This window comes from Zonotrichia leucophrys, chromosome 1 (genome assembly GCF_028769735.1).
Source record: "Zonotrichia leucophrys gambelii isolate GWCS_2022_RI chromosome 1, RI_Zleu_2.0, whole genome shotgun sequence".
Classification (NCBI taxonomy): Eukaryota; Metazoa; Chordata; class Aves; order Passeriformes; family Passerellidae; genus Zonotrichia; species Zonotrichia leucophrys.
The window spans coordinates 24667177-24684283 of record NC_088169.1 but is presented as its reverse complement, the minus strand read 5'-3'; the positions used below and the strand labels follow the sequence as shown (position 1 = coordinate 24684283).

At 38.5% G+C, this 17107-nt stretch overlaps 1 protein-coding gene across 5 annotated transcripts in view; it reads right to left on the bottom strand.

Moving 5' to 3' along the window:
* The window catches only part of MYO16 (myosin XVI), a 359417-nt gene that overhangs the window by 23701 nt on the left and 318609 nt on the right, over positions 1–17107 (bottom strand). For all 5 annotated transcript variants that reach the window (XM_064708929.1, XM_064708944.1, XM_064708935.1 and 2 more), the window contains exons 33-34: positions 5381–5539; positions 2175–2266 (exon numbers count right to left, since the gene is read on the bottom strand). In XM_064708929.1, coding sequence (XP_064564999.1) covers positions 2175–2266; positions 5381–5539 — 251 coding nt within the window. The remainder of the gene's footprint in view (positions 1–2174; positions 2267–5380; positions 5540–17107) is intronic.

Here is a 17107-nt window from a genome sequence, read left to right as displayed (position 1 = left end):
CAAATTGTTAACAACTTGCTCCAAAAATAAAACATTTAAATGTTGTTTCCATTTGCAAAGGATTGAAGAAGAGGACAGTGGCTCCCCTATATCCAGTTCATTTAACTTTTTGTACTGTACTGATGCAGTAACTTAAACATGACCATCTTGACCCAGGTAAGCTCATTAGCACCAGAGGTGTGAGGTGTTTCAGGACAAAAGCTTCTCACTGTGTGAGGTTTGTAACTGAAGCAGTGTCAGAGACTTGGACTTTTCATTCGCTAGAAAGGTCTCTTTGGGCACTCTCATAGGTAGTAAGTACTTGGTTGATGTAATAAAAATGTAACAGAGACAACTGGAAACACCCTCATCCAGGATACTCCTCTGGAGACAGAAGAAAGGATTTTCTTTCACAATAGGGTCAAAGTCCATTTTTGAGAGTCTGAGAGGTACGGTGAGGTGTGGTGTGCAAGATGGATTTGCTCCCATCTATGCTCCAGTGAGATCTAGCCAGCCTTACTCAAGGGATAAGTGTAGTGCTGAGTGATGTCTTGGCACAATTTTTCAGCTCAGAATAGGCCCTGTAGTTACACGCTTCTGACAGTAAGGCAGAAAAACAAAAAATGAAAGCTGTTGTACTGGTTGGCTCACATATTTATCCAGTTGAAACCTATTGTTTTTCAGAGCTACATTAACACCAACTATGATGTCGAAGGTTGAATCTTGCTCCTGCTGGAGTCAAAGGCCAAACATTCATTTAACTTGGCTAAGGCCAGTGTTTTGTTGTTATGAAATGTCAGCTGTCCCCCACAGACAACAAGTGATAAAGCACTTCTCTTACCTTCTGGTAAAATAGTTTGGAAATGGTAAAATTGGTGAATGAGAGGTTTCTGTTGAGAAAAGTCCTCTTAGCTCCAACTTGTTTTCTATTTGGACAATATTTAGCTTTACTGTAGACTTCTTACAGTCATCTCAAATAAAAAAATGACTTGGGACTACGCATTTAGAAAAGTGCACTGAAGACATAATGACAATAGGAGAATACACTAATGCTATTTAAGTGAAGTAATATAATAATAACATTTTTGAATGCTCCCATGCCAGAATTGGCTACTTAGAAGGTAAAGTGGTTCACATTAGATACAAAATACTGAAGAAAGAACTTTAAAAAAATCTTATTAAAAAGTTTATCCCTTACTGTATTTAGGTTGCTCCCAGACAAAGGAAGGAATGATGAATCTAACTCCATGTTCTCAGAAGGCTAATTTATTATTTTATGTTGCTATATCATATTAAAGAATGCTATACTAAAGTACACTAAAGAATACAGAAAGGATACTTACAGAAGGCTAAAAAGATAATGAAAACTCGTGACTCTCTCTCCAGAGTCCTGACACAGCTTGACCCTGATTGGCCAATAAGTCAAAATAATTCACAGCAGAAACCAATAAAACAATCACCTGTTGGATAAACAATCTCCAAACACATTCCAAAGGAGCAAAACACAGGAGCAAATCAGATAACTATTGTTTTCCTTTTTCTTTGAGGCTTCTCAGCTTCCCAGGAGAAAAATCCTGGGTGAAGAAAATGTGAATGCCACAATGCCTTTTTGTTCATTTAATGCACATCAGAATTAATCTATGTTGCAATTTTAAAATTACTTTAGCTCATTAGAAATGTTAAGAAAGCCAATGCAAGTGTCACATTACATTAGTACCTGCTGCTGTTTTAATTGATAGATATTTTGATTTCATTACTTATTGGTATTTGTACAGAAATTGTGAAGAGCATTTTTTCAGTCTTCATTGTTTTTAAATTAAAAAGTATTATATAATTATGCATTTAATTCTACCAGGTTCATGCAAGTATTTCTGGTATAAATGAATCAGTACCTTGAGAGAGATAATATCTTGGTCCTCTCAGGGTTAAAAGACATATTTCTTGCCTGGAAATAGCATCCTCACAACCAGCAACAATATGTTTCATAAAGTTTGAGCTCACTATAAAAACCATTCAGTGGAAAAAAAAAAGGTAGTAAATTCATTATTGTCTTTAGCTCAATACAAACCTGTTAAAGAAGTCTGCATTTTTCAATGCCAATACCCAAATCTGAATCAAGAGAAAGCTTTCAACATGTGCCTACTATAATCTTTTTCTCTTTTAGTGGTTTAGCAGGCTACCAATGAAATATTTACCTGACTAGTGTGGCTCTCCCTGTGCCTTTGAATCGATGAGCCTGCTGTAGTGCTGGCAGACAGTCTGGAAAAGTCATTTTCCTCTGGTAATCCTAAAGCAGAAAAATACTAAATTATAGTCTGAGATTCATGCACTGGTTGATTTCAAAATGAGGTTCAAAAGACCTTGATATGTTTTACTAAAAAAGAAACCCCCAAATCATATATTTCCTGAATATTTACTATTTCCATGCTTACTGAAACAGAAATGTTCTTTTTTACCATGTAATGATAGTATAACAGGTATGCATGCTGGTTTACAAGAAGGAGCAATTGTAACTAAAAAGCCTGCAAATATCACTTTACCTATACACTGGCCAGGGATTCCTCCTGCAATGCAGAAATCCCTGGTTTCTCTTCCCCTGGCTTCTTTTCATGGCAGAAGCAATGCAAAGGCAAAAAACCATGCCTGAAGCATTCTGCTCTCAAATTATATCTCTGTGTCACACAGGAACTCAATATTAGGTTCAGGATTCAAAACTTCATTCCCTCAGTATCAAACATGCTTTTTGGAAGTCTTGTAACTATAATGCACTCTTGATGTGGGGATTAGCTGTCCAAAATTTAGTTGTGTAAAAACCCAGTGTAAAACAGCCAGGTAATCTCCTTCCCAAGAGAAACAAACACCTCTGCAAAGTTGATCCTATCGTGAGGCTCACAGCTTGTGCTTCCCCATCACTTCTGCAGCAGTGGGAATGGCATTCACACAGCACTGCAGGGGATCTGAAAGGTGGGATGAGGGGAAGCAAAGGCAGAAGCAGAAACAAAGGGAGTCCATGATGGGCATTATTGAAGACCTCACAGACCAGAATCACAGACACCATGGTAGGTCTGCGTGTTGGGCTAGCAGAGCTAGAGATCATTTTTCCCACAGCAGCCCTCATAGTGCTGTGCTTGTGGTGGGTTGAGCCTGGATGGATGCCAAGTGCCCACACAAGCAGCTCCATCACTCCCCTCCTCAGCTGGACAGGGGGAGAAAAGATAACAAAGGCTTGTGGGTCGAGATAAGGACAGGAGAGATCACTCACTGGTTGCTGTCATGGGAAAAACAGACTCAGCACGGGGATTTGAACTGAATTTATTTATTACCAATCAAAATCAGAGTAGGAAAATGAGTATTAAAACAAAGCTTAAAAACCCTACACCCTCCTTTTAGTTTCCCCCTTATAACAGTCCCTTCCCACAACTTTGTAACTAGGGACAACAGTTTTTAAATTTTCTTTGTTTTTCTGAATAAAGCTCATGTAAAGTATTCATAAATATGGATCTTTTTCTACATCATCTGGACTTCCACTGAACACACAGACAGTGAAGAAGGCGAATCCCTTATTTGAAGCTCAGGACCTCGTTTGAACCAGGTCAAATCTGACAGAGTCCAGCATTTCAGTTCTTTACTGCTTGGTGCAAAGGGAATCTGACCCTGGCCTCTCAGTAATTGGAATTATGTGTTGTTTTGAGGTGAGATTATCACTTTTTGAAGCTGGGAAATTATATATTAGGTATGTACAGGGGAAAGGTGTGACATCCAAGGTCTCTAGTCTTGTAAATTATATGTCAGGTACCACTATTGCATTCTTGTCTACATTAAATTCTCTGTACTCCAGGTAAAAATTCTCCCTTTGTAAAATCATGTTTTTGGTTGAGTGAAAGGCTTGAAATAAATTTCCCTCTAAAAGATCTCAGTTTTTTGTGAATGCAAAACAACCCCCTTTTTCAAATAATTTCCTGAACTAAAAATTTATTTACATGGATTCAGTTTGGATCCATGTCAAATAAAGTAGTAAAAAATTACCCAAATTTTAATGCAAAGTACCTTCTAAAAGTAGGTGCTATTCACTTAATTCAAATAAAAGGTAAAATGTAAAATATTTTCATAATTCTAGACCACCACAAATGAATAAAAATACTTTACTAAGCCAAACAGCAAGTTCTGAAAAATATATTGATTTTGTACTATGTTAATACACTTTAGAATTGACTGCCCAGGACAGCCTTGAGCTAGGAACCAGGTTATCAATGATTTTCTGTTTATTTCTGTAGAAAGCACTTTGATAATTTGCCTTATCAAATAAGTAAAGTTTCCATGTACAGCAACAGCACGCTGTCACAGACATGGCAAGCAGGGGCTTGGTAGAGCTTGGAAAGACAAATGGAGCTGTTGATTACATCCTAAGAGCTTTCCTTTACGTACACCTAAGTAAATATTAGGATATCACAGTTGTGCATTGAGTAAGACCTTGTTTAATTCAGTCCAAGGTTGGCAGCATCAGTTTAGCTGGGCCAGAGGCAAAATTACAAGAACCTAGGTTAGTCATGGGTGTATTCTAGAGTACAAACTACACTATCTGGATTGGTCTTTCCTTCAACTACTCTCAAGTTACCAAAAGTAAGCTGAATTTGGCTTTTGTTTTTGGTTTTTTTAAATTAAGTTTTCTAAACATTATTGTTGCAATTATATGTGGCACTGTTTTAGGTGATGTAGGATCACAACTTTCAGCATTGCAATGTAAAAGGTTATTTCAGGCTGTCTGATTACTTTGTCTATTTGGCAAAGAGCTCTTTCTTTCAGACTAAGAATTCTGCTAAGTATGGAAGATTTGTGGTGAAGTCACTGTTTTGTAGCACAGAGATGTAGAAAGTTGCTACTCCTCTCAAAAAAGAAGTAAAAAATAAGAGCAACTAAATTCATTACACAAAATGAAAAAGTAACTTCTATTAAAAATCTGAAATCAGAGAAGTGTTATTTCCTTAGGATTAGTGCTTTTAGAACCTTGAAACGTATTCTGTCACTGCTCTTGTACCATTTTGTATTGCAATAATAAACAATATTTCATTCACTTGTAAGGCACCTACAGCAAAGGGAGATCCTGACTTCCTATTTTCTGTCCCATTTTTGTTGATTATAGGATCAGAATCTCAAATCTCAGACCTCCATAACTTAGGCTGCTAATAGACTTTGAGCTGAAGGAATTACAAATTCCTCAACAGAGGCTGTTTTATGTTCTTCACATTGAGCTTTTATTGGAGAAGGACTTATCAGTTCACACATACAAAGTTAAGCCAGTTCCAGAAAGAGATATCTCACAACTCAGAAGATTCCAGCCTCATTCAAGGAAATACTTCAGCAATTTTATGTTAGAACAATTTTGGGATTAAAAACTACTTACCATTTGATACTGAATTTCCATTTTCAGCAGTCACAGAACTGGACAATGGATTAGATGAATGAGTTCCATGATTATTTGCATTTTTATCCTGTGTTTCTGATCCAGGATCTGATGTATTTGGATCTTCCCTGCTCCTCAAGTTCAGATTAGTTTCAGCACCTGACAGAAACAGAAAATATGATTGTTAGCTTCCTATTAACTAGTGCCTTTCACATGTAATTAAATGAAAACTAAACTAACACAGAGAGACCAAGTTACTTTATTAAATTAATCACTAAATTCACAAGTTCAGTGATAAAAGTGAAAGGTTTACATCAGTGATTTTTGCAAGTTTGGCTTTTTTTTTATTTTTTTGGTTGATTTTTGTTGGTTTTTTTGTTACCGCTACACTTGAAGCTTTTTTAAGTTTAAGGGAGTGAAAGGCATTACAAAATTTCATTTGTATTGTTTCTTCCCACAGAAATATCAGTGGATATAGCTCACCAAGTGTTTGTATTGTTTCTATTTTAAGATTCTATTTCACTCGAGCTTGCATAGCACTGTCATCATTGCAATGCCTTTCATCATTGCACTAAATAATACTAGAACAGATATAATGTGATCTTATCCTTTTCTTTTACCACCTACCACAAGAAACAAACTGGCTTTTGAGATTAAACCATAGTAGCAATATTCCTCCCAGCAGATCCTCCCTGTGGCCATTGTTTACCAGCCTCAGGGCTCTCCAGCCATCAGCTGTCATTTTCTATAAAGTGCCAGCTATTCAAGTCAGAGCCTTTCAGCTAAATTTCCTCAAGACATCAAGAGGAGGTCTGATCCTGTAGGAGTTCCAAAGCTTTTTAGCATTTGTTCAAAGAGAAGGGCAAAACAAAGCCCTTATCTTTTCTCCCTCTGAGTGAGTGCACGTCCAGGAGAATCAGAACAGCTCACAGCAAAGTGCCTGGAGCTGCCTCTGAGCTTGCCTGGCTCTGCCGGCCCAGGGCTCCACAAGAAACAGCCTCAAGCCACTGGCTGTGCCCGAGTGGGGCTCCCGCTGCAGCTCAGGGCCAGCACACATTCAGAGCTGGAAGTCAGGATGGATGGGGACAGCAGCAGGGTCCCCACTGCAGAACCTGTGTCCCTGTATCCCCACTCCGCTCCAGTGTGACAGGGCTGATGAAATGCTGCACTGGAAAGGTTATGCATTTTCTTAAGGATTTATCTCTCTCTTCTATGTTTTTTTTGGTTGTTTGTTTTTATTTTGTTTTTGATTGGTGGGTTTTCTGTTTGCTTGCTTTTCTTTTGCATTTTTGGGGGGTTTTGTGTGTGTTGAACACATATACATATTCTTTCCTTGCCACAGTCGGGTTTGATTCATATAAGACAAAACTGAATTTGGTGCTTTCTCCATTTCAGTCTTCCAAACTATTTCTGCTCCCTCTGAGGCCTGGCCTTTGCTGCAGGGCTGATGTGTTATGGTGACCCTGGTGCAAAGGTCCTCCTGTAACACTCTAAAATAAAAATGCTCTTTCTGTGACAACTCTGAAAGAGTTATTCCTTGATTTTGGTTGTCATAATTAGAGCAAGAACCAAGAGAGGTCAAAAGACTAGCAATTAAAACCAACATTTGAGCATTCATCCATACTTCCAAAAACATCCTCAGCTCTCCCAAACATATGATATATTCTTATAAATCTCAAGCACATGAAAATTTTTCAAGGGGAAGGAAAAGCATTTTTTTTCACCAGGAAAGAGACGCTTAACCTGAAGATTTTACAGCCTAATGTTGACTGTTCTGTCAATTTTTAATTTCTATGCGTGAAATAGAAAACAAAAAATCCAACTGACTGGGAAGCCCCAACATTAAAAACTTAATTAATGAAATGGAAGCTTTAAATCCAATCTGGTTCCCTCAAAATATTTAATTGAAAAGGTATTTCCCCTTTTTGTTTAGCTTTTAGTTATCTAACACTGAATTATTCTTAATATTTCCTTGTCTAAAAAAATCTGTCTTGAAAAGTCAAAAAGTTAATTTTCAAACTGTGAGATAAAAGATTTCCATGTTAGTTTAATTTTTTTCCCTTCCTCTCTTGCCCTCTTTCCTTGATCCTTATATTTTGTCAGATCTGACTGGATTGTTTCCGTGACACTGAAACATAAAATAAAACATTTCATCAAATGGATCTTCAGGCAAATGTGCTTTGTATTGCAAAAATTAGGCCAGCTCCACCCACAATAACTGACTTGGGAGAGGCTGAGATGGAAAGTCTGAGATGGAAAATGCATACGGTACAATTATAAGAGCATGCCTGATTTAGCTTTTGTACAAGCAAGTTGACTGCAAAATGTATCTTTGCAGCTCATTTTAAATTTGTCTGAAAAGGAAATGTCACTTTTACATGTTACTAGTCAGTGTACTTGCCTATAGATCATAATCCACCTACATAATTATTGTGCCACTTTTTACATAAAGCTTCTTGGGGAAGTGGCTGGGATCTTTATTTTTCTTGATATTCGAAAGATTTATTGATTTGCCTGACATGTGTAATTCATTTGAGAATGAACAAGTAGAAAGAATTTTTCTTGCATTGGTGTTTGCAGAAGCCTTTTGTTTCATAGGTACATTGATATCTTTTCAGGGCATTCACAAAGGGCTCTTGGAAAAAAAAGTCTTTTCTTCTTTGTATCTGTAAAATGAAATACTACAAAGAACTGTGCATAGCTACTATGAAGCTAGAATATCATAATAAATTGGCAGAAATAAGTAGTGGAATATATGCAGCGTATCTTTGGGGACAAATATCTAGACAGAAATTTGTTATCCCATTTGCTATATTCAATCATGGTAAGAAATGCACCACAATAGTTTCCGAACAGAAAACTATATAGAGAAAATATATTTCATAGTCCCTTATTTAGCAGATCTTGGGGGGTGGGAAAGAACCCTATATTTTATTTCAAAATAATCTGGGTTATATAAAGGTACTTGAACTAATTCCCTATATATAGGCATCTTCAGCTCTTCATTGGAGGAGATTCATGTGAGCCTACAGAACAAGTTTAACTGTGTACATCAGCAAACTTCAACCAGAGGTCAGCACAGAGCCCCTGAAATCAGCTCTGCCCCACTGGACAAGCTCCCCCTGGCCCAGCCTCTGCTCACAGGACATGCTCCAGCCCTGAACATGCACTGTGTGCAGTTCTGGGCTCCTCAGAACAAGACAGACAAGCTGCTGGAGAGGGTCAGTGCAGGGTCACAAAGATGATGAGGGGTTTGGAGCATTTCTCTTATGAAGACACACTGCAGGAGCTGGGCCTCTTTATTCTGGAGAAGATTGGGAGGGGATCTCCTCAATACATATAAATAAATATCTCAGTGTTGGATGTCAAGATGATGCCAGGATCTTTTTGGTGGTGCTCAGTGACAAGGAGCAGTAGCTATAAACTAAAACATAAGAAATTTAACCTTCCACCTTCTGAGGAAGAACTCTACATTGAGAATGGCAGAGCACTGAACAGGCTGCCCAGGGGGCTTGTGGAGTCTCCATCTCTGGAGACACTAAAAGCCCATCTGGACATGCTCCTGTTGTAGTGACCCTGCTTTGCCATGGGGTTGGACTGGGTGATGTCCAAAGGTCAATTCCAACCCTAACAATTCTGTGATTCTGTGATTATGTGATTGCTGGAGTAAACTTGCTCCAGGTTCTCAGCATCTTTCTGCAGTGGGAGGCACAACCTGGCCCCAGTACCCGGGTATGGTCTAACAAGGAGCGCTGGGTGCAGGAATGACTGACACAGCCCTGGATGCAGCTGGCTGCCTCTGCTGCCAAGGCTCACTGCCAGCTCCTGTCCAGCTCCCAGGGCCCCCAGCACCCTTTTCCCAGGGCTGCTTCCCCCAGCCCCTATGTCATTGTACTCTTCAAGGTGCAGCACTTTGCATTTGCTTTTTCATTAAACATGCCAGAAGGTCCTGACTTTATCTTCTGTGCTGAGGTATCCCTCTCTGTCCTGCCTCCATACTATTCAAAATATCCCTGAGCATAACAAAGGTGTCTCCTGACATTTTATCATAATATTTCTATTTAAAATTCCTACTGATTCCTATTTTATCTGTCAAGTATTGGTCTGAAAAGCACTTTCCCCTCATGTTTTCTTAGTCACTTAACACAGAAGTTTGAACTTTTCTCCACATGGATGCCGATGTGCTCCTGCTGCCATCAAACCCTGCAGGTACAAGTATGCAGTACTCTCTCATCCCTTATCAATATTCTAAAACTATCAGAAATATTTTAAGACACAGAAAAAAACCCCTTATGGTTCCTACATTTTAACATCTTCACCAACATGACAAATCTTTTTTTTTCAGACTTGTGCTCTGCTGTTCTCACTAGATGGATGGATTACTTACCAGGTTTCAATATTTTTTTTAAAGTAATGACATCTTTAACAGTTTTCAGCTGCTAATAAACGCTATTTGTAGAGACATCCATTCCTACTTGCAAGAGACTAGCTACAAAGACATATCAGCTGTAGAGCATGGTGGAAGTTCATGATTATAAGAGGAATACAAGCTTAAAGTTAAAAATCTAGAGTCTGCAAAAGTGAACAGTGTTTGGATTATTATCTCAGAAAACTGACTTTGCCAAAAAAGGTATCTCTGACTCAGGAAAGTCCTACTCTGACTAATCTTGCAGTTAATGAGGATGCATGGAGTAAAAGCAAGATCCATATTCCAACAAATCCACAATTAATTACATCAGCATTACTTGAAAAGTGCAAGAGGAACAGTATGCAAAAGAGGCAGCTCGTGAAACCCACAGTTGCTCATTATTAGTGTTCTTGGAAGAGACTGAGTTTAAAACTCAAGATAAAATCATAAGGCACAGGATGGACAGAATTGCACTTATTTTGTAAAAAAAAAATTCAGAGTATGGCAATGATGGAAATTAATGTATTTGCTTCCTCCCATTTTTTAATCACTGTCTCACTTTTAAAAGAAACCAATACATTGAAAGTCTACATGCTAAAACTTTTTTGTCAGAAGTTTGACTTAAAGTCTTGATTGAGCTATGACTTCCAAATATCCTATTATAAAATTCTTTTTTCTCAAGCAAAAAATGTATGACCCTGGGCATCATAGTTATTTCATAAGTAGTATTTAGCCTGAACTAATGATTTATCACCAAATTAGAAAATGAGCCAGTATTAGCTCTATTCATATGACAGATTAAAGTACAAAACTGAAATATTTTGAGAAACTATTAGTTTTCTAAGGAAATCATATACTTAGCCTATTTTATAAAGTATAAAGACAAAATATAAATTGATGACTAATATCAGAATTTAGGTGGAATCATCATAGCCTCATTGTACAGCAACATATGAAAACCAGTATGTTATTAAAGGCCCAGCAGTAACTCACCTGAGAGGGCTGCATTTTTCTTTTCTGTCAAATCCCTTGTTTTGCTCTCCTTTCTTTGAATGTAGGTATATCCATAATGTATATGGATACATTTGTCCCCATATGTTCTATTTCAAATACTTCTCCTTTTAACATTTAGTGCTCATTTACAGTCTAACTGAGAGCTCATTACTAACAACAGAAGGCTCCACTGCTTTCAGCAGGTTTTGGATCCCATTCATGCTTACCTTGGATGCTTTGTGCAGCACTGCTTGCTTTGTGTACCCTGGTTATTCAAATGTGATCACAACTGTTCTCTGGCCCTGAGGCAAATGGTAAGAGACCCATATCAGTACTACTACACTTTCCTTGCTCTCCACGGCAGAGAGGAATCCAAATCATCTACTGGGAATAGTCCCTGGATCTGTGTCTTTCCCTGAACCACTCCCAGATCTGTCTGGAAGGGAGCCAGCCTGTCAGATCCCAAGAAAGGCTGGGGATTGCTCTGCACTTCGGCTGTGCCATTCCAGGACATTCTGGAAGGGAGCCAGCCTGTCAGATCCCAAGAAAGGCTGGGGATTGCTCTGCACTTCGGCTGTGCCATTCCAAGGACATTCCCTGGCATTGGCTCCCTCAGTAAAACAGATACAGCCCTTCACTTTGACAGCACTAGTGACCACAACCAAAAATCAGTGGTCAGTAATAATCTACCTCAGAAAAAAAGAAAAGGAAAAATATGGAAGAAAAACTGCCTTAAAATCATATGGGGCTGGTGGAGCACTGAACAGTTGTGCAGCATCTACCGAAGCCACATTTAAAGGTTTCATTGTGACTGTACAGGGAGAGCAGATTCTCCCTGTTCTGCTCTGGTATAAATGAAGCCATGCATTCCTCTCAATATGATTTGACATGACCATTCTTTCAAGGCACACATTTCCTTCATTAAACAGAGAGCTAATGATGAGTTTCCAGCTCAGAAAATTCAGTGTCACAAGCTAGGCAGGACATACCTCAGTCCTAAAATCAAACATTATTTCCTCATTTATGGAAAATATGACTTTCTGTAACTAATTATCAATACACAGTTTTAGGTATCAAGATCCGCAGTATCAGCAACTATTAAAACAGGAAAATACATAAATTCTGGCAGATAAATTCATGTAGTACAGGAGGAGAAGCGGTTTGTACCTGTGCTACCATGGAATGTAAAAGCTAAATAGCTCAATTTCCTTAAAACCTACAGCTGGTATCCAGAAAAATGCAAATTTCAAATCAAGCAGCTTGTCATTAAACATGTTAATAAGAGAGAACTGATGGATCCTATTAACCAGCATCTGAAAGTCAAGACTTTGCAGACAGAAGGGATTTCTAATCTGTGCTCACACTCTTTCCTGGGAAAGTTAGGAATACACTGAATCCTAATGGCTGACCCTGGATATTTTTTTAATTTACAAGTGGATGTTGTGAAGTGAGGGGAAAAAATAAAATATGGTGATTTCAGAAAATGTGCAGATATTATTTGATGAAGGAAAGGGAGAGGAAGTTTAAATAAGAACAGGCCATTTTATTTTGAGTCAAATGTTTACCCCTGTGTTTTCTTGTACCTTTTCAATTACACTTGGTGTTTCCTGTTTTGCTCTGACTTACTGTTGAGACATTCTTTGTCTGTGGCATTTGCTAGCTACCCTTAGCACAGGTTGTCTGGGGTGTCTTTTTGCTGGATAAATGCATATTGCTTCAGAGTAATTCAGTTTACTCACACAGAGTCCCACCGTGACCCTCTGTAACATCACTGTTTACTTTGTCTGCCGAGAGCCGGAGGCAAACAGCTGCATCTTATTTGCTGAAAGAAATGGAGCAGGCTGAAAACTGTCAAGACAGGATTCCCCCAGCCTATTAGCATGTGCTGCCTGTCTCACCCTTTTAGCTGTGCTGCTGGCTGCCACTGCCATCAGAGGCAATAATTATTCCTTGGTTTAGTTCACCTCACAAAGCCTACCCATACAGCAGCAATTGTCTAGGATTCTCCCCCCACCAGTGATGCTCCTAGGAGGGCAGCGGTGAATTCATACTGTCACTTCCAGCATCCTTTCCCTCTGAGCTGTGTAAGGGGAGCTATCAGATGGTGTTACTCCAGAAACCACATACACATGGTATTTACCATGGAGCAGGCAAATACAGAAACAGGCCACTTATTTTGTCAGGGAAGCTGCATTTGTGGAAGCTTTGTGTAAACACTGTAAGCAAAGAGAGCAGACACAGGCCATGGAGAATATCAAGAGACAAAACTCACTCTGCTTGAGGAAAGAGCTCCTCTGAAGAATTTTGTGACAGTGAGATACCAGCCAGCCAAATTTCAGAGGATGAGGCTGGAAGTAAGAAGAAGGTTGCAGAGCACCTGCAGAACTCCTAGGTCTGGTTCAGACCTTAAGAGCCATCAGCTCAATTATAATTTTGTAAATCACAGCTCTGGAAAGAAGAGAACAAGAACAAGAAGGTTTCTTCTGCTTTCTTCTCTGATGGATTTGTGCTGGTAGAAAGACAGTACTCTCATATTACTTATTTCAGTGTCAATCATTACAAGCTACAAACCTTTCCCTCTTTCCTAGAAGCAACGTCAGGGACATCCCTGGATCAGGTAAACTCTCAGAGCTGGTGTGGGAGGGAAAACATTCAGACTTTTTTTCCCTGTCTGAAGGACTCTGGCTTGTTTGAATTATTTTTTTTTTCCCAGCACGAGACTAAGAATACCATTCTGAAATGGAGAAAAAAGCCTTCTCCTACAGTGGTAAAGGATGAAGAATATCTGGACAGGCTGCCATCTCTCCTGCCTGGTAGTATCTGAGCAAGAACTTGGAACATCTTTTCAGTGCAGCAAGTGAGCTGGACTCCAGTCAGTGCACATGTTTCAGAGACTGGGGATTTCATTCATCACATCTTCTCTAGGAAGTGATCTCTGAAGGCCATTCTGAGATCCATAACAAACCACACAGGGCAGGAAGGAGGACAATCCTTCTCCCAGTGCTTGGGACAACATCCTGCCTGAGAAGAAACATTTGTTGCCTCCATGTCCCCAAGTTCCCCATCTTTTCAAGTCTAATTTGGAAAAGAAGTAGTTGACTTTACTCTGTTAATAGCTTTTTTTACTGCTAGGTGTGTTGACTGGCTGACCAGAGTCTACTTTTTGTATTTGCACGTTTAAAACCTGCTGGTGTGCTGGAAAAGGCGGAGGAAATTTGCTAAAAAACACAGCTTCCCGTTTTTAAACTGTTGTCTTCAAGTTTGTGTGGATACAGCCGTTCTTCTTGAACATTTAAGTCTGTTTAAGTCTCTGTGTGGTATCTCAGTTGTAGAACAGCCTTTACTGCTGGGCTTTAGCTGCTGTTGAAAGAATCTATGTGACGAGACACTGTCTCAACCTTCCTCCTCCTCAAACACAGTTTCAAATATTGTAAAAATAAACCTAAAAACCACAAACAAACAAACAAACAAACAAGGGTTTGATACTCCCAGAAGCATCACATCAGTTCTATTTACTGCTCCCAGAATGCTTCTACAGATATTTTTCAGGATTTCTCATACCAGCTCTGGCAGTGACTGCAACTCAGAAGTCTTGGCATAAGTGACTGCACTGGACTGAGCAGATAAATTGTTTGAGCTGCTCTTGAGGAGCAATCCGAAGAACATTTTTGGTTCACCTGCACTGTAATCCTCCCCACCAAATAGGGATATCTGTTCTGGAAAACTTCTCAGAAAACATTCATATTTTGCTTTCCAAATGAGCTTCTAGGAACAACAAATGAATTTAGATATCTATTTAGCTTGTTTTTAAGTTTGTTTTGAAAGGATAGAGTGATGGTCAATGACACTGACACTAACCTCAAAGCAAGAACATATGGCTATTGCAGATGCAGTGTGATAAACATCCATACTGTGCACAAATACAGATAATCAGTGGCTAAAAACTGTCACTAAAAGCTACTATTATGTCAGGATTGTTCTGCAGTCATCCCCTAAGGAAAGAGCTAAGAGAAATAATGAAATGTAAAACTTCTGGCGTAATTTAATGTTTTTTTGTTTTAAAATTTTCACCATACAAAGGTGTGAAAAAAACTAATTTTCATGCCTTTCATTTTAAAAGAGAATGAAAGCTCAAGCCAAAAGAGCCCTGAATTTAAGGTTTCTGCATTTTCACTAATGGTGCCAGGAGGAAGGCAGATGTCCCTAACTGCTTTAAATGCTACTCCTACCTCCAGTACTCCACTTCAAAGCACTTTACTACTCTCTCACATCAGAGTGTAGCAGTGTGGAGACAGCATGAGAGTCAGGGTACCCTCACATTTATGATCAAGTCTTTTTATGAGTCTCTTTCAAATTGTCTTCTCTTGCTTCTCCATCCAGCGCCACAAAATTCCAGTGCTGGAACTAGAACTTAATCCACACATCCAGGTCTGTAGAGTTGCACAGTTTCATGATGAGCTGCATGGGTCCTGCCAATAACTCTGGGTCATCCTGAGGGGCTGGAGTTTGCACAGCTCTTGGATACCTGAGCCAAGGAGTCTGGAAGTAGCTTGGCTTGTTTAAAAGACAGTCATTCCCCTAAATGCCAACCCTTGAAATGACTACTATTGAACTTATCTAGGTCTAGAAAAAGGTCAACACATTTAGCTGCTAACATTTGCAGTAAGAAGAATTTTACTTTACTTCAGTAAGAAGCATTTTTGCCATCTTTGAGGCAGACTGTTTCAGTACTTTACAAACATTTTTGGAAGCCTGGACATGAAAGAATATTTACTTCTGCACAGAATTTTGGAAAGCTTGATTTTCATTTAAGCCTAAAACAAATATAAATGTCACAATCTTGACATTTTCTGTGAAATGGAATTATTGTTCTCTACTGAGGTTCTTCACCAACGATAATTTAATGCTGAGATGGATGTAAAGAAGTTAAAAACATCTGAAGAGATTTCTCACTCAAGCTGAGAATTTAATTAGAGACCTTCACTAAAATGTATATCCATATTTCATTCTTCATTATGTTTCTAATGCTGGAATTCCTGTAAAATGAAGTGACATGACATTTACTGCCAAAAACCCAAACTCTTCTTTGGTGTCAGGAACATAAATGTGGTACAAATAATTTTTTTTCTCTTAGATATGGCAAATTTATCACAGTTAGTTTACAATTAATGATGTAGTTGTTCCTTAACAAACTAATTTGTGATTCTGCATTGTGAATTACAAATAAAATTCTTAAGGTGTTAAAGAAAAGATGTTGAAGAAAAGACATTGCTATGAAAATAAAAATCCTGTAAATGTCTACCTGATTTACCCAAGTCACAATTAAAAGTGGGATGTTATTAAAAACTCTGGGTTTGAAATGCACTAATATGAATCAGTATTGGTGTAGTTATTGTACTTTAGTATCAGACAGGATGAAGAGGACACAAAGCAAAACCAGCTCAATGGAGAGGATCCAAAATAGAGTAATTAATTTAAAAGAAATGCCTGCAGTTCTCAGAAATGGACTATATAAAAGGAACAGAAAAGTCAGTGCAATTACTTTTCCTCAGTGCCCCTCCTCTTCAGCAGTGACTTGGTATCAATATGAGAAAGTCTGCAGTAGGTCTGACAAAAGTGCTGCCTACTCTAGGATCCCTTTCTAGTAGCCATAAATAGATGCAGTGTAAGGTCATTGGAAATCAAAAAGTGCAGTGATATTTTCCTCTGTGATCAATACAAGTACTTAAAATGCAAAATAAATATGAATTTTTATGATAATATCCTTTTTTTTCACTTGAAAATTAGACTTGATTTGTTCTTCTAATAATCTTTGGATTAAAATTATTTATGGTAATCACACACAAAGCCTCTTTCACATGTTGGAATAGATAACCAAATCAAATTCCATATTATGTGGTTTTAGGCTGTAACAGCAAACAACGAAGTCAACCAGAAATTGAAATGCTTTGGTGAAAAAAAACTCAGAACAGAAACTTGGAACAGTCTTCAGCAGCAAAACATACCAGTTTTCAGACATTCTGAAATGGAAAATTATTCTTGGGACATTGTGTTTATCCAGAAACAACAGGTCTTTTCTGTGATACATTATCCAGATAATGGCAGACTTCTAGATCAGAAGACTGTTGATTAAGGTGGTAACTGTCAGGGTGTACAGGCTATAGAGATATTCTGAAAATAGGAATTGAGTGCACCTTCTCTAGACTCTTCTAACCTTTTTCTGCTGCAATAATAGAAAGCACAATTATTTCCTTGGAAAATCACCTAGCATGGGCTGAATGGCAACTGTATTGCCAGCAGTTCTGCCTCCTCCTGTGTAATTTTCT